We start from the raw sequence: 27,681 nt of genomic DNA, 5'->3' as shown, positions 1-27,681 counted from the left end.
AGGTATTACATTGTTCTCAGTTAACGGTTACATAGTGGCTGGTACAGTGACAAGATATCAATTTAGCATAAATAAGCAGTTGTGCAATCAAGGGTTATTACATTTCACAATGCTACCGCGGAAGCACTTGCTTGACTGTACAAGGTGCATTTTCACATATGTACGCAAAATGTGCTTTCGTTTTGTTCTTTAAAGAATAATCTTTTGAATTTTTTTTTCAGGATCCGAGGGAGAAAATATAGCGACGGCGTCTCACAGAGAGATCGTGAACTTGCACGTTAGCAGAGCGCGGGGAAACCGACCGACCAGCACTGAGTGAAAAGATATTGCATACAGAGGCCGATGGCTCTGCATGGCCATCCACACGGCAAAGGTACAGTACTGCATATGTCTCACCAACATGCTCCAAACAGTCTGGAAGACGTTACAGGGAAAGAGCTCGCAATTTCCATCTCCTCTCCTCGTCTCGTGAAGAGTATTGCTTCATTACATTCCAAATTTAGCTCACGTTCAAGTCATTCAGCAGTTCAGACACCAGGCTCAGACGTCTCTATTTAAAGAGTCTACATGCAATGCAAGAGCTGGTGTGTGTGTGTGTGCGTGCGTTTGTGTGTGTGTGTGTGTTTGTGTGTGTGATAGCAGCTAAAAGAATACAGCTTACAAGCATTTACATCCAAAGGTTGAGGTTCAAACCAGCAGCTAAAAATCCTCTTGACTCGGAGATGCAGCTCTGTTGCTTTGTACATTGGACGCCTCTAAAGTGGCAAAATGGAAAGTTTGTAAACCTTGTCATATTTTTTGCATTTTTGGCTGAGTTTGTATTAAAATAGCTATGGAATACAGATACAGGATGATGTCACATGACAAATCCTCCCAGCAACACATTATTTAATTTACATTTAAATCAGTCCAAAAAAAAAGCCTCCTCCACATTTTAGACGAAAAAATTAATTCATCTATAAACATTTGTCAGGTCAAATCATTCTTTATCTGTATTGGGATGTGCAAGTTGTGTTATGTGTAGTAAGACTTTCATTGTGATTCTGTGTTTGTATAAAATGGGCCCACAAAGAAAGAGAAAAAGATTTACAGGCGGGTGTGCGAACCTCACATTGTTCAAAGTAACCAAAAAGTGAGATGTAACCCTCCTCTGGTTTGGACCGCTCCACCTCAAACCACAAACTGAAAGCTTTACATTCAGTCTAACCACCGTCGAGGCGCCTGCCTTTGGGCCCCCCCGACCTCTTGTGACAAGTGACTTCTGGTCAGCGTGGAGCGACCGAGTGAGTCATTCCAAGGCACTTGATGCTTTTCATTACCGTACACGATGAACTGAAAAATCAATACCACTCATTTTGCTAATGCCCTTTTTCTCCAGGGTTAGAAATGCACTTAATGAAATGATAACACGTCGCACACTCAAGCGCTACTCATCAGGGTTTCAGACGGATACCAGCATTGGTACGATGGTTTTTAAAGTTGTGCACTTCGATGACATTAGTGACACTACTGCCAAGTTTAAAGATGTGGATATTATTCCCTTTTTTTAAGCTCCATGCAATATGACTGTTAATAAAATATATGCAATATGCAAATTGAAAGGTTTAGAGAAAAAATAAATAATACATTCAAATAGTGACACACAAATAAAAAAAAAAAAACATGCTAGAGACAGAAGGCAAATCACTAAGCCTGAAAAGGCAAAACAACCCCAGTGATCTAAACGAAACGGACAAAATCACAGCACCGAGAGCACGTATAAGAAAAAGTCATTGTAACTAACCGAGAGGCCTCAACACAAAGTATCAAAACAGAGAAGTACAGGGTTCATATTCTAGCTAACTAAACTAACTACAGCCAAAGAAAAGTCCACCACCAGTCTGTGGTGTGATTGACTGAACAAGGTTACACATATACAGCCTGAGCTTCTCAGGCAGGTGAGGCGGAAGTGGAAACATTTCAGACCAATTTGATGTCTCGGGGACTCTCCGGCTGCCATTGGCTGCTGTGAAGTTGTAAAATGCCCTGTAAAACCTCCAACCAGACTTTGTAGCAGAAGAGGTATTGTTCCTGGAACGAGAGAGAGACAAAGACCACGTCTAGGTTTCGGGAAGTGTCTTTTTTTTTTTTAAAGCTTGAACTTTGAACTTTGGCACTGACCTTGGTTTGAATCATTCCGTGCCGCTGGAGTCTCATCTCCTTTACAATGTCGCTCACGTCGATCTGAAGACAGAGAAAGAAGAGGATTAGGAACAACTAGAACATGCTGCTTTAGTTTATTTTTAATTATATCAATAATTAATTGAGTAGACACTTATCCAAGTTAAATAATCATTCTAGCAACTGTATGAGGATGTATCATAGAAGTTTGTCCACTTCCTCCCACTATCCAGAAATGAAGCCAAAATATATTGGATAAGAACGCTGCCATCTTGTGCCAGTTACATCATTTGGAGGCTGACTATGCTCAGTAGCGATTGGAAGATGGAGCCAATACACACGCTCGACCAATCACGAGTCAGTCTCAGCCGTTTTATAGCAAATTAATACCAAAAAATCTTACATACATCAGTGTAAAATTACTTAACGGTAGTTTGGTACATGTTCTATCCAATAACATGGAGGAGGCAGGTTTTATGTCCTTAACCCGAGCCGTCATGTCGTCCGTCTTTATATACACTCTGATTGTACTCATGCTTGCAAAATATTCACCATCTTAACTTACCGTGTTAGCATAATATTTGAAATTTTATGCTAAATACAACACAAAGTGAGCGTTTTAAGCTATTTTCTTTCAAGCTAAACTAAAGTATCGGACAAATGACAGATTTGACCCGATGAAGGTGCTAGTGTCTAAAGTCAGGAGATTGCTAACTTATGCCACCACACTGGCTTCTACTCACAGGTAAATCGTTCTCAATGAGACTGATGATAATGTCGGTACAGATGAGAACTCCCGTGCGTCCGATGCCGGCGCTGCAGTGAGCCGTCACTGGCCCCTGATGATGCACTGCCCTCAGGTAGCGGATGAAGCGAACCAGCTGCTCAGAGGAGTGCGGCACACCGTGGTCAGGCCAGTGCGTGAACTTCAGGTGATTGACAAAATGTGTCTCATTGGTCTGAAATGACAACGAGTTGAAAAAACATTGCATGTGAAGTTCAGAGTATAAAACGATATTGCAGCAGGTCATTGACCAGACAGGCAGGAACTCCACTCCTACCTCTGTGTCCACCATTCGGATGACCTTAATGTGGAAGTACTCCAGGTGCTGTCGGTTCTCCAGGTGCAGCTGGTACCTGCCGGTGTCCAGGGGCACGCCCAGCTTCTCTGGCCAGTACTTGTGACACTTAATCCTTCCCCGCTCCAGCTCCTGGGTCATCATGGCGATGACGTCCGATTTGTTTTCCCAGATCATCTGCCAGAAGGCTGACACTGTGGAGGGCAGCGGGCCCTGGCAGGAGATGTAGAAGAACTCCTTGTCGCGGAATTGCATGCGGATGTAGCTGGCGTTGATGTAGTCCTGGTTCTCTCCAATGGCAACACGTGTTTTGTCGTCTATGACGGGAGAAGAGAAACTGCGTGAATTCAGGATTGAAACAAACTGCACTCCTAGAAGCATTCTCCCTCCAACACTGTGTTTTCTCCATTTAATTTCTCCATTGATTTCTTGACCATCAACAACAAACACTGCCGCCTTGTTTCTCGCCTAAAGCACATGATCTTGGAGTACTGTAAATAACACCAAGTAAACAGCTCTGAGGTCTGGAATTAGGTTCGACAAACAAGCGCTGTGAAGAAGTTTGTTGGTGATGAGAGGGGTGATAGACTAAAAGCTGTTAGGAATGTTGTTTTGGGTTACTCCCCCCAACCTCCTACGTGTGAAGTCAAGAAAGCCAGAGACTGGAAACCTGGCTTTCAAAATCAAATAGTTAAACGCAATTGATCCTACCATGTTCTTTTTTTCTGGACCACTTGCACAAATAGCATTTGTATCAGGCAGCAGGCGATGAGTACTACACTGATGTGTGTCCACATTCCACTGGGGGTCACTATCCTTTTCATCGCACTTATGTATCTCTGATCCGACTCTTTTCACCTCAACCCACTGCCGGAACTGGACGTAAATTCTGATTATAGTATGTGTGTTTTAATCTGCGCGTTTCCCAGTGTAAGAACATCTCCAAGTGTTTGAAAGAATAATTTTTTAGTTTTTTACAATATTCAGCGTTAATTCTATAGTTCATGTGGAAATCATTCACTCTACATAGTTTCACACTGCACATAGTTTTCTTGTTTTTACACTGTATATTAGTTTTATTCCTTTAATAATTTTCTATATTTTTTTATTCCTCACACTTAAGTATTGCATCTTACTCATTACTACTAACTGATGCCTATTTTTTTTACTCTTGCTGTTGTAATAGTTTAATCCTAAACTAATAAAGGATTATCTTATCTTATCTTATCTCAATTCGAGCATTACACCCTATCACTGAACTCACATATGCAAGTCTTTTGTAGAGTTTTTCCTTTCATCCGGTCTCTCTGTATTTATCCCCCCCGACATTCATGGTGATTATACAGCTTATAATATGATTTGCTCCTGCTTTATTTATTAAAAGTATGAATCCCACATAATTACAGGCTGGGTAACAGATGACATCTATTTCATTATTATGTTCTTGGCTGAGTCAAAGCAAATTTTAAGTGCTGCACCACTGAAAAATTTATATTATGATTTGCTGTGCAGGACTAAGCAACTTGTAAACAAATATCTCCTCTACCATCATTAGAGGCCTTACAGTCAACTTGAAGCGGGCAGCTGAGGAGCATGCCAACAAACAGACTGACATTGTGTGTGTGTGTGTATGTGTGTGTGTGTGTGTGTGTGTGTGTGTGTGTGTGTGTGTGTGTCCAGCCTTTAGGGGCACAGGGGTTTGAACAAAGGGAAAAAGTAAAAGGTAAGATTCTGCCAGAAGAACAGTGTCTCTCAAACTTACAGGGCAGGATGTCTCTGTAGCGGTTCTTATCTCTGTTCTCAGGGGCTTTTCCCACCACACAGTTGTCGGAGGGCTTCAGATGTCCCAGAGCCTGAAATACAACTATTAGTTATTGTCTGTCCATAAGAAAATGTCTTAGTAATGATTGTGCATCTATGTGTGTGTCTGCCTGTCGTGTGTGCAGCTTCAGCTTGGTGGAAGGATGTGGAATGGGAAATTTAACTGATTTCTAAGGGAATAATTCATGAATCTTGATGGAACATAAAACATTTCGGACACTGGTATTGTCTGTGCTATATGATGCAGCTTGATTGGATTTCAGGGCCCTGGTGAGCCTCGGTTCTTTTGAACCATACACACCATGAACTCTTTGACCAGTTCCTGCTGGTCCACTTGATGCTGCAGAATCTGGATAAGAGCTTTGACTCTTGACCCTGAATACTGGCTGCTCCTTGCTGGGCTGATGAGAGCTAAACTGGCCAGTTCCTCCTCTGACACTATGGGTGGGCCTGAGGATAGAAGAGAGGAAAATGGAGGAGGGTGAGGTTTGTTTGTGCGGCTCAGCATAGATTAAGAGTTTAACACATTAGCACAGCAGCATGAAGGGACAGACACCTGTTTGGGGTGAGGTTGTTTCCTGTTGGCTGGCGTCAAATACATCATCGTCTTCTTCCTCGCTGCTCCAGCCATCTGACTGGAGTTTCCGGATGTCTTTGCAGGACTGGTCCAAGAGTTTAGTCACAATATGTTTCCTGGGGGAGTCAGGGGGCAGGGGTGAGACCAGACCATTTTTACTCTTCGGTAGGAGGGGATGAAATCATGCAAGGCTGAGCTTCCTGTCCCTGCGACTTTTCCACCTAAAATACAGTATAGACAAGAGGCTAAAATATCTGTTTGATACTCAATACTTTTCTTGTTTTTAGGCTATAGAGAATGCTACTATTATATTTCCTAACTGTCACGCTAGTTTTTGTCTCATTGGGGTTCTCCATTGGCAACAGTATGTTTTATTTATTGCTCTCTGCTGCCTTCATGTGGTTAGGAGGGGAACTCCAACAAACCAAAGGAATAGCAAGGGGATGAGGGTAAAACAAGTAGAGGAGTAGTTTGGGAAGTTACTACCTGTCAGAAGCTCCATGCAACATGTCAGTGACATTGAGGGACGGGCAGCAAGCTTGATGAGAGGGGGTGCTGTTACAGCTCTCCTGATCCACAGACTAGCAGCAACAGACGGGAGGAGGAGCGAGATGTTAGTAGTAGATGTTATTACAGAGGTAAAGAGGGATGTGATTGAATCAAACAGAGGAGTACATCAAAATGATCACTCTATTCATTTATGTGCGAGTGAATGCTTGATGTTGTGCATGTTACCGGTATTATTTCAGGGTCGTCTGTTACAATAGTGAGTCGGCGCGGTGGAGGCGGTGGTGACGTTAGGACAACAGGTGTTTCTTTAACAACAGGAGATGATGTCACCTCTGAAACAGCAAATATGCACAGTTACCAGGATAGAATTTAGTGGAGGGAATCAATTTGGGTGCAAATCCAGATCATGGGTTGGATACACTTCTTTTTTTTTTTCTCTCTTTCTTTAATATCTAATTTTTTCTTGATTTCCTAGAGAATAATTGATAGATCTTGCTGAAATCAGGAACGTTAAGGGCACTGATATTAATGAATGGGTACAATTTGGTCCAGATCCACATTAACGTCCGGATCTCGTTAAGTTGAATGTGGTTTCACAAGGGGACTGTTGGGTCTTTGGCAGAGGTTTGCACCATTGAGTGACATTCAAGTGTAAAAGTCTGGTTCACACCGCATTTTCGGTGCATTCTCTGAGTAATAATGAATACAAGGTTTATAGATTTTATTTGAAGTCTACAGCTTTGTATTCAACATCCATTCTCACAAATATTCAAGATAACAGGAAAAACAAGGAGATCATACCAGGCGGGTGCTGAACCGGCCTCTTCACCATGACGTCGGGTGAGGAGCGAGTGTCAGAGGCAGGTTGCTCAGCTAAAATAGCCTCAGTCTGAGAAGACAGGTTGGGCGGTGGGGTTGACTCGGAGAAGGTCAGTGGTAGGATGTCTCTGCAGATGGTGAGCTGCACGCTGCCCTCGGCTTTACGCAGGATGTCCACCACCTTACTGTGGCTCAGGCCCGAAACAATCACACCATTCACCTGGAACATAATCAGTAAGGATCAGGGTTTTTCCACTACAACAGTTTATAAAACAGTCAGAAGTTATGATGGGTGGTTACCTCTAATAAAATATCTCCCACTCTCAGCCTGCCGTCCTGCTCGGCCACTCCACCCGAGCAGATTTCCCTAACTCTGAGCATGGTGCCGTTTGTTCCTCCGACCAAAGCAAAGCCAAAGCCTCCTCCTTCTGGTTTTGAGAACTCTACTTGCATGATGCAACTCTGCAGGAACAAAGAAGCAGAGGCAGAAAAGGGAAAGAGGGCAAGAATTTTGAGGATTCAGCAACAGAGGAAAATAAGCTCGGATCAGGACCATCTTATGCAGAAAAATACCATACCACAGATATCCTAAAACAATCATGTATAAAGAAAGCCTGACACAAACATGCAGACAGTGACCTCCACCGCCCCAGCAATGAATGCATTTGCAGATTGACACACAGTAGACTCATGTTACAGTGTACGTTTCAGCAGACTCTTCACAAGATGTCCAGATAAAGGAAAAGAATAAATAGAAATGGAAATAGACGATAAAAACGAGTGAGTTCTCGAAAAAGAAGGTCAAAGATTGATAATGTGCTCAGAAACTTACGTCTTGTTCTTGGCTGAGAGAGAGACATCGGAATTTAGCAGTAGTCCTACACACAACTTCAGCTGTAAAAAAACAAAGCAAAAAAACCGAGAGGAGTAAGAATGAGTCAGTGACCAGTGCAGACTAAACAACTCCCGTTGTCGCATCCGATATAAAAAATATTGATCAAGCTTAGAAAAGTGATGTAATTGTTATTAACGGGTAAAGCCTTCAGTTCGGTCCTTAGATAAAAATGAAAATTCTCTTCGGTACCATCTCCATCTTGGCATCCATTTACAGCCGAGGCAATTTCTGAAACAGACACAACACACACCAACCTCCCACCTCTTCGGCCATTTTGAAAGAGATGTGTTGATAGGTGCGTCTCTTGTATGACATGTGAACAAGGTTGGTCCTTTTCAAAGTGACCCTCTCTACTGTCCCTTACCGCTGCATGCACTGTCACCAGGCAACTGAGCTACCTGCCCTATAGACCACCAACTGTATGGCACTGTCAGTGTGTGTGTGTGTGTGTGTGTGCGCGTGTGTGTGTGTGTGTGTGGGCACGACGCCTTCAGCTGTGCAGTCCAATACACCAGTGGGGGGCCAGAGGCTTGGTAATTATTAATCCTGTTGTGAGAGCCCAGGATCTGTCTGTCAGCATTCAGATCTCCCACACACACAAACACATACACACACACACACACACAAATACACACGCATGCGCACACACACACGCACGCATACACACAGCTGCAAAGAGACCTATCCTTCAGCACCGAGCTCCGGCTACACTCAGACAATGGGACAACAAGCAAACGACAGAGAGGGAACCAGTTATGCTTCTGATAGAACATGCTGATGGAGAGAGTTCGGAGGAGATGGAGAGAGGGAAAAGAGAGGGAGAGAAAGAAAATAAACCCACCATCTTCAGTGGGGGAGTCTTGATCTGGAGAGACGGGTTCTTCAAAACGAGTGAGGGACTTCCTTTCCTTTTTCCAGTCAAACAGGCCTACAAATGAAAAAGTTGTTTCAGGCCTTATACATCTACAGACAAGTCATTTCCTGTCTTCACAGAGCTCTAATACTTTCTGGTAATGATTGAACTTCTGTTCTCATGGTTGAGCACAAACGTATCTGGTTTCTAGGTGATCCTTCAGTGCATATAACGACCAAACTGTCCTGTTTATCCTGGGGTTAACTCAGCCGTGCATAAATCCTTCAGAGCTTACCGTTCCACTTAGCCCTGGGGGTCACCGGCTGGTCTTCTCTGTAACAGACACAAACAATCGAAGTCATTCACAGAATTAAACACACATCTCAGTGTTTTAGCCGGTGAGGGCACATACCTGATGATCTTAAGTTTGACTTTACGAGGCGCGATCTCGCACGCTTTGACCGCATCCTCGAGGGTCATACCCAGCGTGCACCTGCCACAGATGTAGATGATTTTGTCATTGGGTTGGACGCTCCCCTCCTCACTGGCTGGGGAGCCTGGCACCACCTCCAGACAGTAGATACCCTGCCATTTGCTGCCAATGCCCCCAGTCAGCTTTATACCTGGGGGGTGCGCACACAAAGACCCCATTCAGTGCAAATTATTGACAAGAGCCTCATTTACGGTGTGTTTAAAATGCCAGACAGCATGTGTCGCACCGAGCTGTCCAGAAGTTGTCTTGTGCAGGACAATGTCGGGCAGGTTGTCGCAGGAAGGCGGGGCCACCAGGTTTGTCACCGCCCTCCCCAGGGTCATACTCAGTCTTCGCGGAGATGACCTGAGGATCGTCATGGCATAATCGTCTGCCACACGGGTAACATCATGCCCGTTCACCTGGAGACAGATGACAGGGAAGGCATGGCGCACGGTCAACTAGCCAAGCATCAATATACAACTCACAATAAGAGGATGTTTTAGTTTTTTTAACATGCCAGAATGCACGATTGGGTGCATGTGTGTGTTTGCACGTACGGTGACGAGCCTGTCTCCTGCCCTGAGTCGTCCATCTGCCTTGGCTGGGTTGTCCAGTATCTCCTGTATGTAGTAGCAGTTGTCCAGTTTGCTGCGGGTAATGGTGAAGCCAAAGCTTCCACTCCTGGACTTGGTCAGAATCACGGTCATTTCAAACTCTTTGACCCTTCCCTAACAGTCAAGACACAGACACAATTCATAGATATACAACAATGCAACAAGAATAATTACTTAGATTTATCTACTGTGGTTGCCTATGTCCACAGTCAAATTCTCGCTGTCTCTACATATTTGGATTGTTGCGAGTTACAGAAGTTTCCTTGACCCTAAACCAAAATATTACATTTTATGCCAGTGTTTGTTAGAAGTTACGTTAATGAACCAACAATGATAAAGGCCTATCTATAGAATTTCTTAGCAAAGTTGAAAAAGTGAACGAGAAAGCTTAGAAATGTCACTTGCCTTTCTTCGACTCTCTTCCTCTTCCTCATCCTGCTCATCATCCTCATTCTTGTATTCCCTCTCTTTCTTCCCTGGCTCTCCCCTCAGCTGCATGTGGCTCTGGGCAGGAGCAGGCAGCACTGTGGGTGGCAGCGTCGAGGCAAGCGGACTGACGCAGTGAGGCACAGAGGGGATGATCTGGGCTGTAATGGGGGTCTGTGGTGGAGCAGGAGGCTGGGGTTGAGGCGCCACAGGCCTGCTGCTCTCGGAAAAGGCTATGTACTGACTCTGAAGGATTCCCTGCTGGATCGGGTGATGCTTGGCTTTCGGCGGCTGCGTTGTGAGTGGCTGAGATGGGTGGGCCAGTGTGCAGGTGGTCGGGGTGTCAGCCGAGAGGCCGAGGGATGGGATGGTGGTGGCGGAGACGTGGGGGCAGAGGTTTGGATTCTGAGAGCTGAAACCTGATGAGCTGTTGGAGTTTTGAGAGCCTGTTAGGTTGGTAGTTGGGTTGTGAGTGGCCAGACCGGAGGGCAAGCTGTGAGGAGGCTCCAGGGTGGAGCTGATGGTCAGGTACTCTTCGTCTGCCATGATCGTCAGCCCATTTCCAACAAGGCAGTAGGTCACACTTCCATCTGCCTCCTCTCTGACTCCACTGCAGATAAACAAACAGTGCAAAGTGTAATTCCTGTCTTTATTTTAAATGGTGTGCTTGTGACGGAGGAGCAGCAGGAGCTATGATTGAATCTTCCCATCACCCTACCAACAACAATGCAGCCTATCCCAGTAGACTTTATACATTTTTTCCTTTCACATTTGTCAAACGTCTTACTACTAGAGACAAAACGTGATGGAAACTATAAATATTAAATGAGGAGAGAAATTACATGGAGTTAGAATACAAATTACCATAACATTCCTCTTACAAGCATAATAAATTCAACCCATAACAAGGAAATATAATTATTACTGCAAATTAAACTAGATCGGCAGTTATTAGAGTACATACCTCCACCAGAGTATCACAGGGAAAACATATAGAGACCAACAATTTACACCTATGGTCAATTTAGAGTCTCCAATTCACCTAACTCCAATCTGTATGTCCCTGTGTGCACACTTCAAACAGACCACTGCTGATTTTTAAATGTGAAATGCAATAGTATGTGTTAGTTTTCTACATGTGATACAGTACCTGGCATACACAGAGTTTGAAGCAGTCTTGGGACAGACGTCCATGAGTATCACGGTTGAACTTGAAGTTGTTGCCACCTCCTCTCCCTCGTCCTTTCTCTTCTTCCTTCCTCCTACTTCCTGTTGTTCATCTGGATTCCTAGTGGTCGGTCGCGACTCCGTTGGAGCTGGTGGAGAGCCAGAGGCTTGTGAGGCAGGCGAGGTGGGCGATGCCGGTGAGGCTGGCGAGACTGGGGACGGAGGCGACATGGGTGATGGGGGTAAGCGAGGAGTTGATGGAGGAGTTTGGTTGACCTGCACTTCGCAGTCCAGATTCTCCGGGGGTGCTGGAGCTGCAAGAGGCTCTGGGTTTTTCTCTTCTGTAATGGTCACATCTTCGTCCTCGGTGGGGGCTTGTTTCTGGACGGGATTGTTGAATTCATACTGAAACTTCAGGAGCTGGCTGTAGTCCTCTCCTAGTCTGATATCCAGAGAGTGGGATCGAGCCTCACGGGTGGATGCAGGAATCTACAGAGTCAGACAAGTAGTCCAAAATACATTAGGGTCACTCAGCCAAACTTAAGTGTTTTTTATATGTGCATTTACAGTAGGTGTGTACACGGAGCTCACCAGTGTATTGCCCTCTGCATCATATAGCACTCCAGGACCTGGTCGACAAATTAGCAGATGAACTTCAGACGGAGCTCCACGCAGCAGGAACAAAACCCTCTGAAACAGCACAAAAAAAAGTGGGTCCAGGTATTACTCACGTTGTTGGGACCTAAATCTATTTACACAGTCAAACGTTTATTCTTTATTGAGACAAAACCAAGTCCCAATGATGAAAACTTTAAGGTGAAGTCCTGTTTTTATGGTTAGAGTAAGGTATTTGGTTATGTTGTGGCACCATCTGAGCTCAAGGCAGACTCAAAATGTGCCAATCCATTTAACTGCTGTACGTTTTAAATGCTCTGTTGTAGTTCCTTGGCAGTGCACGAAAGGTTAAATGACACATCAAATGCTATGACACAACCAGCGTGCTATTTCCAGTACTATGGGATTAAAGGATTAGTGCACTAAATAACACGGCCAAGATCTTAAGAAACACCAGGGTTCAAACTGTTGCTAGCACACCTCCCTGCTCACCCATGATTATCATTTATCCACAGATGAAACCACCTACTGTGCTGCCATCAGGGCCCAAAGACTGAATGGTTTTAAGGTTGTGGTTAACACCTTGTAAACCAGGCTACTAGTTTTTGACAGATTTTTTAAGTCAATGCTTCAATGTTAGAAATACGATCTAGCAAAAAACCAAAACCACAGCAGGACTGTTTATGAATGTGGTTGTTAATTCACAGGTGGAAGTACGTAAAGGATTAACAATCATTCTAAAATATCCCACCTGGTAAGAGAGGTCCTTCAGGGGCTCCCTGTTGACGGACAAAATGACGTCCCCCTCTCGCAGCAGGCCACTCTCCAGCGCCGGCTGACCCGGGAACAGGCGCTTGATGCGCACGATGCTAGCTCGGTCCTGCCCCGAGTGAAGCTGTGAGATGTAAAAGCTGAAGCCGAGGCCGGACAGGCTCTTCTTTAGCACAACTTCATGTGTGTTTTCTGGGAAAGGGGAGAGAGGTTGAGGCGATGTGGGGCATTAATGTGTGTGTTGTGTCATCATTATTCTGTAAATGTGAGTTCAGATTTGCGACATTGTGATTAAATAAAAACAACTAGTGCAGTGTTCTAGTACTACTTTGAACTTGCTAAAGAGGAAGTGATTCTATGAACGTTGCTGCCATGGTGGAGACCAGTACCCGCAACACTTGTCTGTGTCAATGCGATATGGTGAAATACAAGTAATACAATTATCAAAAGGATCTGGCAGGACAGACTTTATTGACGATAGTCCCCACTGACTGCTACAGGGCGCTGGTTATTCAAATTTTATTGATAAAAAACGTATTGCATGTCCAAATTACATAAACAATGGCACTGCACTTTCCTGGTCAATTAACAAAACACGTGCCAAGTGTGAAGCCGATAAGATGAACGGTTCAGGTTGATGTGCAGTCCTTTTACAGACAGACTACGTTTGTGGAATTTTCTTCTATTAAGAAGTACATTTTTCACATTTCTTTGTACTAGCTCCAGTATAGTATACGAATTAAGAAACTATTCCTTTTTCTAAGCTGAACAGGCAGCTTCAAGGTTTCGGCACACGCTGTCTCGGGGGACTGAGGCATCGTCAGACTCTGACAGCTACCACAATGTAGCTGTCAGATGACTCACAGTCACCTCTGGGCTATATGTGCGAGTGTTTGTGTGTGTTTGTGTGTGTGTGTGTGTGTGTGTGTGTGTGTGTGTGTGTGTGTGCGTGTGTGTGTGTGCATGCCGCTGTCTATCTTCTCTTTTCTTTTTTTTTCTTTTTGTGAGTGTATCTGCCCCTTCATCTCCCCTCTCACCATCAGTCACAAAGCTGTAGTCCTTGGCTCGACCACTCAAGGTCGTTTCCACGGAGACCTCGGTCCTGGGGGGCTGTGTGTATGAGCGACTGTGGGCTAATTGGGGGCAGGGTGAGTCAAATCTGGGCTCCAAGATTACCGTGGGCTCCCTCTCCAGCAGCAGGTTCACCACCTACGGGGGAATAGGATGCAAACACACACACAATAGTGTATTGCAAAAATGATACAGTTACAGTACAGTCTTATATATGATTTACAGTAGGTGAGTAACTGAAACTACTTCAGTGAGGTTATTCAAGAATCGATTCCTGGTCGCAGAAAATCTATATTTACTGAGGATGGGAAATAGGACCAGAACGAGACTTGAGCCATAAATCTCAGCGAACTCTTTGTTTGGATACACAGCACAAGATATGTTGTTCAAAGCAGTTTCTCCTGGAGATGACAGTCACACTGTACCGATAATAATCATATGTTATCACGATCATATTTCATGTCAATGTTTTTTAATCCATGTTCATGTTTGCATATGTTTGTGGCCATGTGCATGAGTGTGTGTGTGTGTGTGTGTGTGAGGGCATACCTCCCCAGTCCTCTTCAGGCACTCGACAGCATGATGGTGACTCACGCCCCTCAGGTTGTCTCCGTCAACCTCCAGCAGTCTGTCACCTGTCATATGCACACACGCAAATCTCATCATCATTAGCAACATCAATACATAAACGTTTTTTATATGTGCAAGTGCGTGTGTGTGTGTGTGTGTGTGTGTGTGTTTGGCCAACGGGCACGTCAACAAATTCAACAGTCGCTCCTGCTCATTGAAGCATGAACACAGACACATCAATGCTCCACCGGAACAGACGTATACAAATAACTGACAGAATAAACAAAGCATGACTATAGAAAAAAAGCCTTGAGATCAGCCTGACTACTCCTTTATAAGTACATTTTTGCACAAAATCAAACCGTCAAAAAGACTGCTTGTTTCTGGCAGCCACCTGATAACATTTTTACTTGAAAAATAAAAAGATAATCATACCAATCTGAATGCGTCCGTCCTGCTCTGCAGCGCCCCCTAGCACCAGGCTCTTGATGTAGATGCCTCCATATCGCACGTTGGTGTTTATTCCTCCCTTTTGGCAAGAAAGATTACAAACAGTTGTCAGCGTCACTAACGGCCTCGAATAACCGCACCACTGACTCCATTGGGAATGATCCATGTTGCCCAGCGTCCTCACTTGTTACCTACTAGCCTTTCCCAGTTAGTCCCGCAAATCGCTTCCCCTGCTTGTTTAGTTACAGCGAGGAGCAGAGAAAACAATCAGAAACAACCTAAACTCCTATAGAGAGGGTGAAATGACATAAACTCCACTGAATCACTCACAGCAACGCTGATGCCGAGACTGCCACCGCTCTTCATCAGCTCCACCATGATCTGCTCGCTGCTCCTCAGACTAATGACTGAGGGAGACCTGGAACACAGATCCTGAAAAAGAGCAAGAAAGAGGTAAACAGGAAAAAGAAGAAAGAAATGAATGAGGTGAAGATTGCAGTTGTTTTCAGGACAACTCTGATGCATGGCAATGACAACAAACTTGATCACATTAATCAGAGCTCTTAATCCATTTATCAATTAGCACTGGTTGAAGACTTATGAGCTCTGACCACATGTTGAATTGTTCTGTGGAAACAAAGTCACGTATCTGGAACTGTTGCTGTAGCTGAGAGCTGGCTCTGACCTGGGCGTCGTGTATTCTCACGACAGGAATGTGAAGTCTCCTGTTCTGCTTGGGGGTCGCCATGGTGGACAGGCTGATGGCCTCCTCCAGTTCCTCCACGACCTGGCGGTACTCTGTGCCGCTCAGGGTGGTCTGTGACCCGAAGCCTTTCTCCAAAGCCAAACCCATTGTACTCTGACTCAAGGAACTCCTAAGGTCCCTCAGAGTCTCTGATAGGAAAACAGCTGGACGTCAGTATGTGTGTCACATGATTGAAATTGATTACTTCCAGCAAGAAGATCGTTTTCAGCTGTTTATTGGTTGATTTCTAAGCAGAATTATGCAAAAACAGATTACGTTGAAATTTAGAGAAGGTGAAGTATGGATCAGGGAAGAAGCCATACAAATTCGGTGCGGATCCAGGATTTTGCGAGCTAGGGCGTTTTGTTTTTGTTTTTTTTTACATCTTCACTGATTTCCCAGGGAATAATTCATAAATCTTGATAAAAAAAACAACAGGGTTATAAGGGGAGTGGAGCTTGACTTAATATAAGGAGACTATTGGGCCTTGGCAGAGGTATGCACATGAATGTTAACATAACTAAACTTTTCAGACAGTGCAGGCAGCGACGAGCAGATCTTACGTTTCGGCTGGGACACAATGAGCTCCACCTCTTCAGGGCTGTTTTGTAAGATGGCAGCAGCGTCACTGAATGTCACTCCCTCCAAACTAATCTTGTTAAGAGAGATGAGACGTCCACCTGAAAGAAAAACAAACCAATCATTATAAAATCCTTGTTGTCGGTTCACGTGTTAAGCTTAAAAAAGCCAGCATCTGTGTTGCCAGTTCTCATGTGATGCTGCGGCTCCTTACCGTGTTTGATCCGTCCATCTCTGTCCGCAGGCCCGTCAGGCACAATGGAAGCTATGAAGAGCCCAAGGTCAAGTTTACCCGTGTTGTCCTCTCCCACGATCACAAAGCCTGAAACCGGACCAGAGAGGAAGACAAAAGTCTCCTGTTAAAGAATCCGAATATGTGTCGCTCTGCTCATTCATTTTACATCACAGTTCGGTTTGATAAACTCACCGAAGCCCAGTTTGGGATCTTTCTTCAGTGTCACACAGACTATCTCTCTCTCTGGTTGGGTCCTGGTTGGTGTATCCACTGCAAAGTACATGTAAGACAAATGATAAATAGGCCACTGTAAATGTATTTATATACTGTATATTCTTATGTGGTTTATATTCTTTTCAGACTTTTAAAAATTCTTTGAATTCCAAATCCCTGACTCCTTATGTGTTGGACAGTGGTATAAGACCTGTCTTTTCTCTTTCTTTAACGCTGTGCAATCAGGCTTCTTTTTACATTGTCACTGATTTCCCAGGGAATATTTCATGAATCTTAATGAAATGCATTTTTTGACGACTGCTGTTTCTTCTTGTGTGCAATTGTGCAGTTTGGTTGAATTCAAGGGGATTGATGGGCCTTTGTGGAGGTATGCTCTCTACTGTGTGCCACTCTAGATTTCTGTGTGTGTTTTCTGAAAGGAGATGAGTTCATGTATCCACCTCGTATGGAGAAAGAGGCGTCAGATTCCTGCTTCTGTAGCGAAACACTGGACATCCTCCTGGGATTCGGCTCTGGAGCGCTGCAACGCATGCAAAGTGGCATTTAGCCAATCTCTGTCTCTACTTTTTCTGTAATAACAACATGAATGTTAACATCAACAAGTGCTACCTCCAACACTGTGGATCCTTCATGTCCCTGAGCTCTCCTGTTTCAGGGGGCTCTTTGTTCAGCTCTCTGCTCATCTCTCTCCTCATCTCTCTCTGCTGGCGGAGGCGAGCCTCCAGCTTGGCCGTCAGGTCGTCACAGGACTTGGAGAGGTCTGGTTGACCAGGGCTCATGCCTACATGGTTCAACATGCCCTCCGAGCAGGATATCCGCTTCAGGTTCAAGTTACTACCCCCGTAGACGGACATGTACTTGTCCAAGTGTTCATCTGGAGAAACAGAAGATGAATCTTGACTGTAACCCTCGAGTGCTCATTTCAATACCAATCTACACAGTCACTAAAATGTTCTCACCTGGTATCATGGTGTGGTTAAGTTGTCGTGACGTCATCTCGCTGTGGAACTTGTGCTGTGCCGAGCAAAGGTTCAGGAGGTACTGTGCTATTTTTGTGCTCTCTGTAATAAAACTGTGCTTTTTCCCACTGGGCCCGCCGCACTCGATTATCAGTTTACGCCGCTGGAAGACAGACATCGTACATTTACTTTTAGCTTCATGACAAAATGAATAAGACACAGCAAACTCTGAATGAGATGCCACTGATTCTTTTACCCCAGTGGATACGGAGTCAGTTTCCCTCCAGAGGAAACGCCTGATGACGGTGCGCATGTGGTTCCTCGTCTCGTACACAATGATTCCTTTGACACAGATGCCCAGCACCAGCTCTCCCACCAATGGCCTTTTCTCTCTCCCCACACGGTGGAATATTACCCCATACTCAGGTATCTGCTGGGCAATCTGAGAGGCACACAGTTTAAAATGTAGCTTCTCCTAGCAAACTTCCAAACTACAGGGAGTGTAACAATAGGAGAGCCGTCAAAATCAAAGCAAACAGTAGTTACTATTTCATGAATTAGGCATTTTTAGAAACTGGCAATGGACAAATTGGGACACTCGATTATGGAATCTGTTTTGTGTGAGAGGATGCATTTGCAGTCTAGCTACCTTTAGATACTCTGTTTCTGCCTCTTCGGGCAGCATCTGGGCATGACTTGCATGTAGTCTTGGCAGCTCCTCCTTGACAGTTGGCAGGGCCAGCTTCTCCAGCATCCTCGTGGACACATAGTGCTCTGGCTGGTAATAATTCTTGCCGTACAACTGAAAAAGAACCAAGCACGCCGCTGTGACACGCTCTCATAGATGATGCTGGTACTCAAAGATAGAAGGTTCTTTTTCGTTTTGATCCTTGGTACCTCTGACATGTAATCCCCAAACTCCGCCTGCAGAGCGAGAGCGGCGAGGAACAGGCCTGTCTCCTCATTGCAGTTAAGCCTGTCCTCCATGATATCCTTACGCAGCTGTAAGTAGTACTGGTGCCGAGTCAGTCTGTGCCTACGACGTGGGGAAAAAGATGAAGTGAAAAGCAGCAAAGGGCTTTCGGAACAATGCATAGTAGAACTCCAAATGGTTTGACTGTACTTACAAAACGAAGGAAATGTCATCAACGAAAAATTTCACACGAAGATACACCGAAAAGGAGGATATCTGCCCTTTTTTCCAACTGTCTGGTGCAACTTTGGAGATTTTTGTTTCATGGTCCAAAAAGAAATACTCATCATCTGCAGAATAAAAAAGGAGGAAACTTCTAAACAACAGCGAAAAAGCCTTAAAGCTTTCACCCTTCAGGCCGGTTGAAAGGGCATACTTTTTGTTGGATTCTGAATATTTTGAAATGATTTATAATTTGCAGGTTTTTGAATTGCAACGAATGCGATCAAGGTTATAGATTCCATGTAGTATGTCCCTTACCATCTAGGAAGGCAAGACCAAAGTAGAAGTGCTCCACCAAGTTTGCATGAGCCACCACCATGTCAAACACATCTCTTGCTTTGGACTTAATGTCACAGCGGACCACCACGCACTGTCCGTTAGGCAGCACCACAGTCAGCTCTCTCTGAGACGAACATGAACGGCCCTTTCTGGACTGTGATGTACGAGCACAAACACACTGACACACATGCACATAGAAAAGACCGCCTAACAACATTCACATGCATGCACCAGAATATATAAAACACTGCACGTGCATTTATGGGAACAGACGTAGTTTAGCATGCAGTTAAAGTTAAAAATTGTGTGAAAAACAGTTGTACATTAAAACTGATCAAAAACAGATAGAAGCAGAGGAAATCATGAATTTACCACAATGGATCCTGGAAGCTCAAGAACAGTTTGTTGCTCGTCTGGCATTCTTACGAATTCAGGACCCAAAGCCTGACAAAATAAACATTCATTATAAAATTGTTAGAAGCAGCAACACAATCGACCTTTATGCTTCACGAAAATCTCCACTCTTGTTCAGCTAAAATACTGTATTAAAGCATCCCTATACTTGCAATCCAGGTCAACAACACACACGGTTACAGCATTAATATATCTCTGCACCTACCTTAGCTTTCCTCTGGCTCAGGCTGAGTGAGGACTCGCTGAAGGTGATAGAGGGACTGTGAGATCTGCCTGATATTTTGGGAGAGACGTCATGGTGGGGGCTCCTACCAAGCCAACTGCTGTTGCTGTCCCTGTGGCGAACCCTCCCGCGAGGGAGTCTGAGAGGAGAGGAGAGGAGAGGAGAGGAGAGGAGAGGAAAGGAGAGGGGAGGAGAGGTGAGGAGAGGAGAGGAGAGGGAGGTGGGAGAAGGACGGACGAAGTGATAAGTGAGTTGGAAAAGTTAAACTCTGAGACAATGTCATGTCCGCCTCAAAGTTAGAACGGACAATGAGGGGAACGTGAAAAATGGTTGGAGTTGCCTCTGCTGACACGCACATGTATATATACAATAACTTTGAAGCTGGAGAATTCTCTTCTATCTACAGTACTGACAGTTACCATGTCCACATGTAGAGCTATATTCCCATGTTAACCATATGAAGACAATAGAATAAGACTCTGCCTTGTAAACAGCATGATTAACCTGAATAAGGTCGTACTTAAAATAACTAGTAACTAAATGAAGAAGTGGGGTATTATAATATAAGTCGCATTATATGGATATGTATATGTCTTAATCGTATTATAACGTCCTAATGGAGTTTTCGCAGCATTTTGCAGCATCGACATGTTCAGTAGCTTCAAAATGCTTGACGTCAACATGTAAACAACAAGTGCAACATGTGCTCTCTGACATGTAAACAAAGGAATCTTCTATCCGCAACATATGTTAACATCATAAATATACAAACTACTGTCTTATTCAATATAAGGTCAACAGTCGGAATATTGCTGTCCATGTAACCATAGTCAATGTGTATGAGTGTGTAAATATAGGAGATACCTGTCCAAAGAGGATTGGTACAATGGTGTGGGAGAGCTCCTTGGTCTTTGTCTCCAAGGTCTCTGAGATAAACTCCCTTAAATCACACATAAAATGAGCACGTTGTCAGAATAAGCACATTCGTGTTGGGGCAAATAGATTAAGTATAAAAATTTACATTTAATAGCTCAGGATTAAATCCCACATCATAGTTTAGGAATTTACTAAGTAGATACACAAGACAAATCATTATGTCAGCCATCTTTCTACCATTCTGGGCCTTCTTTCAAATGTCTGTTCCCTTTGCGTACCTGACTTTGAGTCAGAGTCTGTCGAGTATCTTCTCCCTTCAGGACTGCCCTCGCTGGCGTCTGAAAATGGCCCCCTCTTCCCTGTCAAGCAGGTAAGAGATGACAGATGACAGCCATGTTTGATTCGTGTCCGTCTCGTTGCTATACTGAGATGCTGAGGCATTTGGACGGAGCTGAGGCTTTAGCTTGGAACATTCACACTCAGTGGCTGATTATTGGCTCTCACAGGAACCTAATCCTGGGCTTGCTCTGGGTTAAGATTTTAATCCTGTTGACCTGTACACTATCTTGAGTCAAAAGGCAATGAAGGTAGCTATTTTATGTAGGTGATAGTTTCATTTTTACAGATTTGTAACTAAATAGAAATAATAGAGAAAAACAGGATAATATCATGCAATACATATATTACAAGTTTATTATTATGTTGCCAAATATCCCAGGATAAGAGATGAAGCTGTGGAAATTGCACTAGTATAGTCCCTGTTTCTTTTTGTGATATCACTTGTACTGGACTCACCGTGAAGTCTCTCTCTGATCATCTGGCTCCTGCCACTCAAAGGGATGTTACTGTCTGGCAAAGAGCCTCCATGGTCCATCTGGAAGAGAGGAAACCACCACTAGTTTAAGTCATCTTTAGTTGTTTTTTGTTGTCATTCCTAATGCATCTAATGCAGTACGGCTTCAAACAAGCTGAGGCGCTCACAGATATCTAGACTCACCGATTCATGAAAAACCTCCTCCACCAGCTGTCGGATGACTTTGGTGGGCGACGGCAGGACGGAGGCTTTGTGCTGAGATTCGCAGGCTTCCAGGATGGAGTTGAGGTTCACCCTGCGGTGAGCCACGTCCTCACACATGCTGAGGAGGAGGCTGTTCAGATGGTCACTCAACTGGACTGGCTGAAGTGAATGAACGTGGAGAAATAAGTATAACTGAGGGGTGAGACTCAGATGACAGTATATAAAATATTACAGCAATATTTACGGGCGTCCCACCTGATTTTGAGGTAGGTGAAAATCAACTGACCAGTAGAGAGTCATTCCCAGTGAATACACCAGCATCTGTGCAACAAAATGACCTGATTAAGCACAGTGCTAATATTGCTAAAATGAGACATTGATGCTTAATATGTCCACCAAGAAGGTTCTGTTTACGTCTGCATTCGTTTTTTTGTCTGTTACTAACAGGATAACATAGAAACCAATGGACGGATTATCACAAAACTTGGTTGAAGAATGTGATACGGGTCATATGTGTCAACATTGTCTTTGATTTCTCAGAGAATATATATATGTATACGTAAAGGCAACAATATTCTTGATATATCCAAATGTCAACTTTTTTTTGTAAACAAGTTGATATATGCTGCAGCTTTTAAAGCCTTTTTTCTCTATCTCTGGGTTGTATAAATGGTAAATGTTGCAATTATAAATTAATTTTATAATTACAAAGCATTTGATTACTTTCCTGTATGGACAAATCTTATGTTCTTTTTATAAGTTATTTCCGAATTTTTTCAACTCGATTTCATAACTTTGGTTGCTGATGTGCAGAATCAGGGGCAGATTTTCCTTTGCTCAGCCACTAGATGGCGAAATTATCCTTTAGTCTGCAACTCCTGACATCCTTAGATTTTACACACCAAGGAATAAGACACATCAGGAAATGACCTGTAATCAATGTGAGTAGCTGCAGGGTTTAGAGTTACTGCTCATAAAAAAAAGCCTGAGTTATATGATGCTCTTAAACGTTTGACAAGTCTGTGATCAACTCTAAAGTGAGGCCTCAGCACAGGGAAGAGGATGTGAGCACTGACCCTCTCTATGGCAGGTTTGGTTGAGCTGGCACGGCCCTGCAGCATCTCCGGAGCGGTGAAGGTGGACACATCGTCTGATAGGCCGCAGTTCTTAAACGCTAAGGTACCAGTGGCTGACAGCAGCAAGGAGGTGGGGCTTATGATGTTACACATATTGTTGTGGCCTAAAAGAAGAGAAGAAAGGCCATAATATATAATGATGCTGCTGATACAGTGCTGTGGAGGAGTCACATTGAGGGAAACTGAAGAACTGCAGGATGCAGAACGAATGTTTATGGCGTATTGAGATTGAAATAAAAGCCTGGGGTATGCTGGTAGCATTCAGACATGGCGTACACAACACAAAGGGATATCGAAAGTTCTTTACCCTTATAGGAGACATCCACTAAAGACTCTGCAGTGCCCAGCAGCAGGGACCAGACCTCCTCCTCCAGCAGAGGTCCCCCTCGCGCCTCCAGTACCTCAGCTAATGTGACAAATGTGCTGCTCATCCTGCACACATTCCTGCACACAGAGGAAACACACAGACACACACACATACATGCACACACACACACACACACACACGTGCAAACCCAAAACATCACTTATTATTCAAATATTCTGAAAGAGAGGTTTCATTTTTCTGGCTTTTTCTAAGTACGTGAGAAAATGTCTTATATGACTTTCATATGGAAACAATAAATGGGCCTCTTCTATATTAAGCTCTGTTTCTTTGCTGGGTGTATCTAACACTTCTACCTCTTGGTCACACCTCTGTGAAACTGTTGCTCTTAATGTCAGCTGCGACTTTGTCTTCACAGATGGTTTTGACGACTCTTGACAAACTTCACGGAAGAAGACACAGTTCTCTGCACTGGACCCTGATTAGATTATCTTAGTCTATAAGTCTTACTGCCTCTTTCTCTCTCTCTCTCTCTTTCTCTGCCCCTCCCATTTCGTAATAGGCTTTCATCTGACCCGAGGGTGGTTCTGAGGGAGCAGCGCTTTCTGGCACCAAAGCAACCGTGTCATGATCCCATGTTAGCTCGTTGTCACATACTGTGTATTACCACCGGCGATATCCAGTCGAGAATGTGGGGGGGGGGGGGGGGGGACTGGACTGAGTTTACAGAACGATTACGATTCTTGGATAGATGCATCAATCGTATATGTATATGGTTTTATACACATGATATATTATATATAAATGAATCAATCATGAGCTCATCTTTAATGATGAGCCTGTAGGTTTTCATTTCACTATGAAAACATGTTAGATGAGATACAAGCATGGATTTCGCAGGTTCAGATCATTGCAATAGGAGATAACACATCCACTATTGTTCTAAACAATGCTGTACATTGTTTTATCAATGAACACCGAGACTTGAAAGCAAATTATTGTCGTTGTGGAAGATTTCTGGATTACTATTATTGTGGACCTTTGAGGTAACTACTAACGGAAGTTAGGGCTCAGACGGCAGAAATAACTGAGTCCGAGAAATCCTTTACAGCATTTCCGACCTTGGGTTAAAGTTTTGACAACATGAGGATAAGACTTTTAGTAAAAGAAGTCTTCTTTTGGGTTTTGGGTCACCTCAGTTTTCTCAAACAAACAAAATACAGAATGCGGCTGTTTCCCGTGGATGTTACAGCCCGAGAAACCCAACCGTCCTGCTTTTCATTCCACCGGATCTGTTCTTCTCTTTTTCTTCTTTCTCCTCTGAGTGTTTTCAGTAATACAATACAGTAGGTTGCTGCTCGCTGCCGGCCCAACACAGTGACGCCCATACTGAACGTAGCAACACTCAGTTGATACAAACCAACCCAATTACTTTAGTTACGTTAGGCCTTACTAAATCCTTCACTTGAACCTGATGTTATCCTCAGCTCATGACACCCAGATTGTCCGGCGAACACGAGCAAAGCCCCGGAAGATTAGACGTGTTACAAAACAAAACAACAACTTCTTAAACTACAAGGTTATGGTTAATCCTATACAGGGCCATTTAAATAACCAATTAAACTGATAGTGATGATGACACTATCCTGCATCCCTCAACACTGGTTTGATGGTACGTTAGAAAGGATTGAGGAAGAAAGAAAACGTCCATCCAGCCCACCCATCTACTTTTGAGCAAATCTTCAAGAAAAGTGGTTTAAAATGTAATATCATGTCATGAAGCCATATTATACGGCAGGGAACCAACAAGCTGCCGACTGGTTACCACTTACGTTGACACCAGTCTGTCATGTGTTACTGGATTTCTGATGGGAGGGGCTGCTATGTGCGTGATATCCATATGTACATTTGGATGTGTCGATTGGCTAGACACAGTCTGACCTCTCCTGCTTCCTATATTACATCACCTATTTTTAGTATCTAATAATCACATGTTGCCAGTGCATATAACACAGTTTGCGTCTCCTTGGCTCAGACTAAAGTGCCAAACACACGGTGAATCCCCAGTTAACAACTCCAGTTATAGACAAACCATGTTTCTTATCCAATCACATGACGGACACACAGACAGAGAGGAAGCTGTGCTGTACGTATATTCTAGAAAATATGGGGCAACAGCTTCTTCAGGATCTAGGTCTCTTGTCCTACAACCTTCTCTCTCACTTCAAGGTGAAAACAAATTCCCACCTTGACATACAAAGCATGACTGAATAGACGATTCAATACTATCACCAGGGTCCAATTCCTGCAGCTACAGAACCAGCAGCCTCCTAAAAACATCACATTTCAGGAAGGTGGTTTTTATGTCCTCACAGGCCTGGATAGGAAGGCTACTACATATGCATCCTATGCCTCTTAAAGGTACATGTCGTTACAAAAGCCCTGTCAGTGTTAAGCTTGAGTTAAAGGTGAATTAGTTTGCAGGATTAATGCATCTGAACATGGAGACACCCCACCTCGATCCACCAAACTGTCACAGAGGACTACAGGAGCAGGGTGGTAAAGAATAGAAACACTACCTGGTACCATATGTAACCTGTGTCCGATCCTGTGTTTTATCTTCAGCGCTCCCTCCACGGATCCAAAATAATCCTCGTGATCATGGCATCGCTGTATTGACGTCCTCTCAGTGAAGGCAGCTCCTCTCGGGCAGGTAATTCATCAGTGACATGAACTATACATGGTGCCCCATTCATCTGCTCTATTACCCCCAGCAGCACCAGCAGCACCAGCAGCACCACGCTGAGGATCTGAAACTTTTGACTGTAATTGGCGCTATTCTTAGCTTCTCGCCTTTAAACACTTAATTGGATTTAGCCAGGCGGTTTGACAGCGACAGGTCAGAGCCACCAATAGCGGGTTGCGTGAGATCAGGTACACCGATTTGCCTAATCCGTCTGAAGCCCGAAGGTGCGGTGGAGCCTCGGCGGTGGGTGCGCTACGGAGAAGCCTTGGAAGGACGAACGACCTCGGCCGAGCCAAGCCGAACCCGGCGGAGTAGTAGCCTGCTGCAGTCGGGCTGCTCCCCCCACCCTCCTCCTCCACCAGCAACAATGATCATAACACTGCGGTCTCTCTTCGAGCAAGGGGTAAGGATCCGTAGTAGCCGTGCGTCGCTGCGGGAGTCGGCGCCGGGACGTTTTATCCATGCCACTTCCCCGCGTCTATTGCGCGCAGCGTGTCCCCGCAGGCCCCGGGGTATCTGCGCAGGGACACGGATAAATAACAAGCATCCCGGGCTGTCAGGTGGCTGCGGAGAGAATGTAAACCACTCAGCGCTAAGTTAACGTAATTTTACCTGTCCTCGTCCAGTCACATGCCCGCGCAGAGCATGTGCTCCGCAGACACACGGACCATTCCCTCGGTGTTGTAGCGCGCATATAGGAAATGATGGATCAACTCTGGATGCTACTCTAACTACTACGCTGTGGTTTTCTGCAGAGCCAGCGAGTGCCGTAGTCCAATAGTGATCCCACAGTGCGATACGGGCCGGGGACGTAAAGAGGCAGAGATGCCAAATATTGCTCCGGTGACAATGATCATGCAATTATAGACTAATACTTAATCAATACAGATCTATAGATTATCACTGCAGCGTTAATGTGTTTCCTGGAAACAGACAAAAAAACAAACATGGATGATTTATTTTGCCCAATGGACCAGGTATGAAAACTAACTGTAAAAGGACAGAGCATTTTAAATGTGATGGATTATTAACTGTGGATTATTAACCCTGTTTTGTTTTATTGTAAATCACATGTATACTGACATATCCACCAATGCCACTCAATGTCTCACTATAATATAATGATAATAACATGTCTATTATTATTATTATTATTATAAGTATTATTATTATTATTAGTAGTAGTAGTAGTAGTAGTAGCATTAGTATCAGTAGTAGTAGTATAGGACTTGGAGGTGGACATTTTAAGTTATTGTGTCTTTACCAAATGATATCGACCTGTTTCACCATCATATGAAACATATTACACAGTAAACATTGATAATTTGAGTCCACCTTCAGTACCACCTCTGTTTGCATGAAGCCATGAATGTGCTTCACTACATGTGTCCTTTATGTGGACATTCGGCTGTCCTTCCATTTCCCTCTGTGAAGGATTTTTCAGCAAGGACACAGTGTGTGGGTGAGACATGCACAGGCATCATGTTCAGTGTATGTTGGTTTACAGAGAAGATGTGAAAGACTTGTTTACTAGTGCACTCAGTGATTCATAAACCATTCTGCCAGTCCTTCTCTTTTTATCACCAGGAAATACATGTTAGGACATATAAAGGAGGGTGGGGGGGAATATGCAGCCTAACGTTTTATTTTTCTTTCCAACATTACTGTGTATGTTTACTACATTTAACATGTGTAATGTCAAACAGAAATATGGCCAATAGGCTGATCCCTGTCTGGGCTCTTTGGGCAACAAATAACATCAAAATCATAGATAGATAGATAGATAGATAGATAGATAGATGGATCATATATACAGTATATAGATAGATAGATAGATAGATAGA

At 44.0% G+C, this 27,681-nt stretch overlaps 1 protein-coding gene across 1 annotated transcript; it reads right to left on the bottom strand.

Moving 5' to 3' along the window:
* Positions 1-282: 282 nt before the first annotated feature.
* ptpn20 (protein tyrosine phosphatase non-receptor type 20) lies at positions 283-26,561 on the bottom strand. The gene is made up of 47 exons (XM_053436254.1): positions 26,450-26,561; positions 23,074-23,210; positions 22,707-22,870; positions 21,886-21,951; positions 21,610-21,789; positions 21,408-21,486; positions 20,891-20,971; positions 20,601-20,676; positions 19,719-19,875; positions 19,472-19,543; positions 19,079-19,253; positions 18,753-18,888; positions 18,523-18,661; positions 18,275-18,427; positions 17,882-18,067; positions 17,626-17,788; positions 17,276-17,540; positions 17,107-17,186; positions 16,625-16,702; positions 16,412-16,519; positions 16,182-16,298; positions 15,559-15,767; positions 15,204-15,305; positions 14,859-14,952; positions 14,403-14,488; positions 13,820-13,991; positions 12,763-12,974; positions 11,988-12,086; positions 11,380-11,885; positions 10,209-10,839; positions 9,747-9,917; positions 9,434-9,608; positions 9,127-9,337; positions 9,010-9,047; positions 8,703-8,789; positions 7,799-7,860; positions 7,267-7,428; positions 6,949-7,186; positions 6,373-6,479; positions 6,124-6,218; positions 5,617-5,753; positions 5,362-5,510; positions 5,002-5,092; positions 3,222-3,556; positions 2,904-3,119; positions 2,161-2,223; positions 283-2,070 (listed from the first exon to the last, which is right to left on the bottom strand). The coding sequence occupies exons 2-47, from the start codon at positions 23,195-23,197 to the stop codon at positions 1,960-1,962; spliced, it is 7,158 nt and encodes a 2,385-aa protein (XP_053292229.1). The 5' UTR covers positions 23,198-23,210; positions 26,450-26,561; the 3' UTR covers positions 283-1,959.
* Between the last annotated feature and the right edge of the window lie 1,120 nt (positions 26,562-27,681).

Source organism: Pleuronectes platessa, chromosome 12, assembly GCF_947347685.1.
Source record: "Pleuronectes platessa chromosome 12, fPlePla1.1, whole genome shotgun sequence".
Classification (NCBI taxonomy): Eukaryota; Metazoa; Chordata; class Actinopteri; order Pleuronectiformes; family Pleuronectidae; genus Pleuronectes; species Pleuronectes platessa.
Note: the sequence above shows the minus strand (reverse complement) of the source record. Positions and strands in the feature narration are given on the sequence as shown.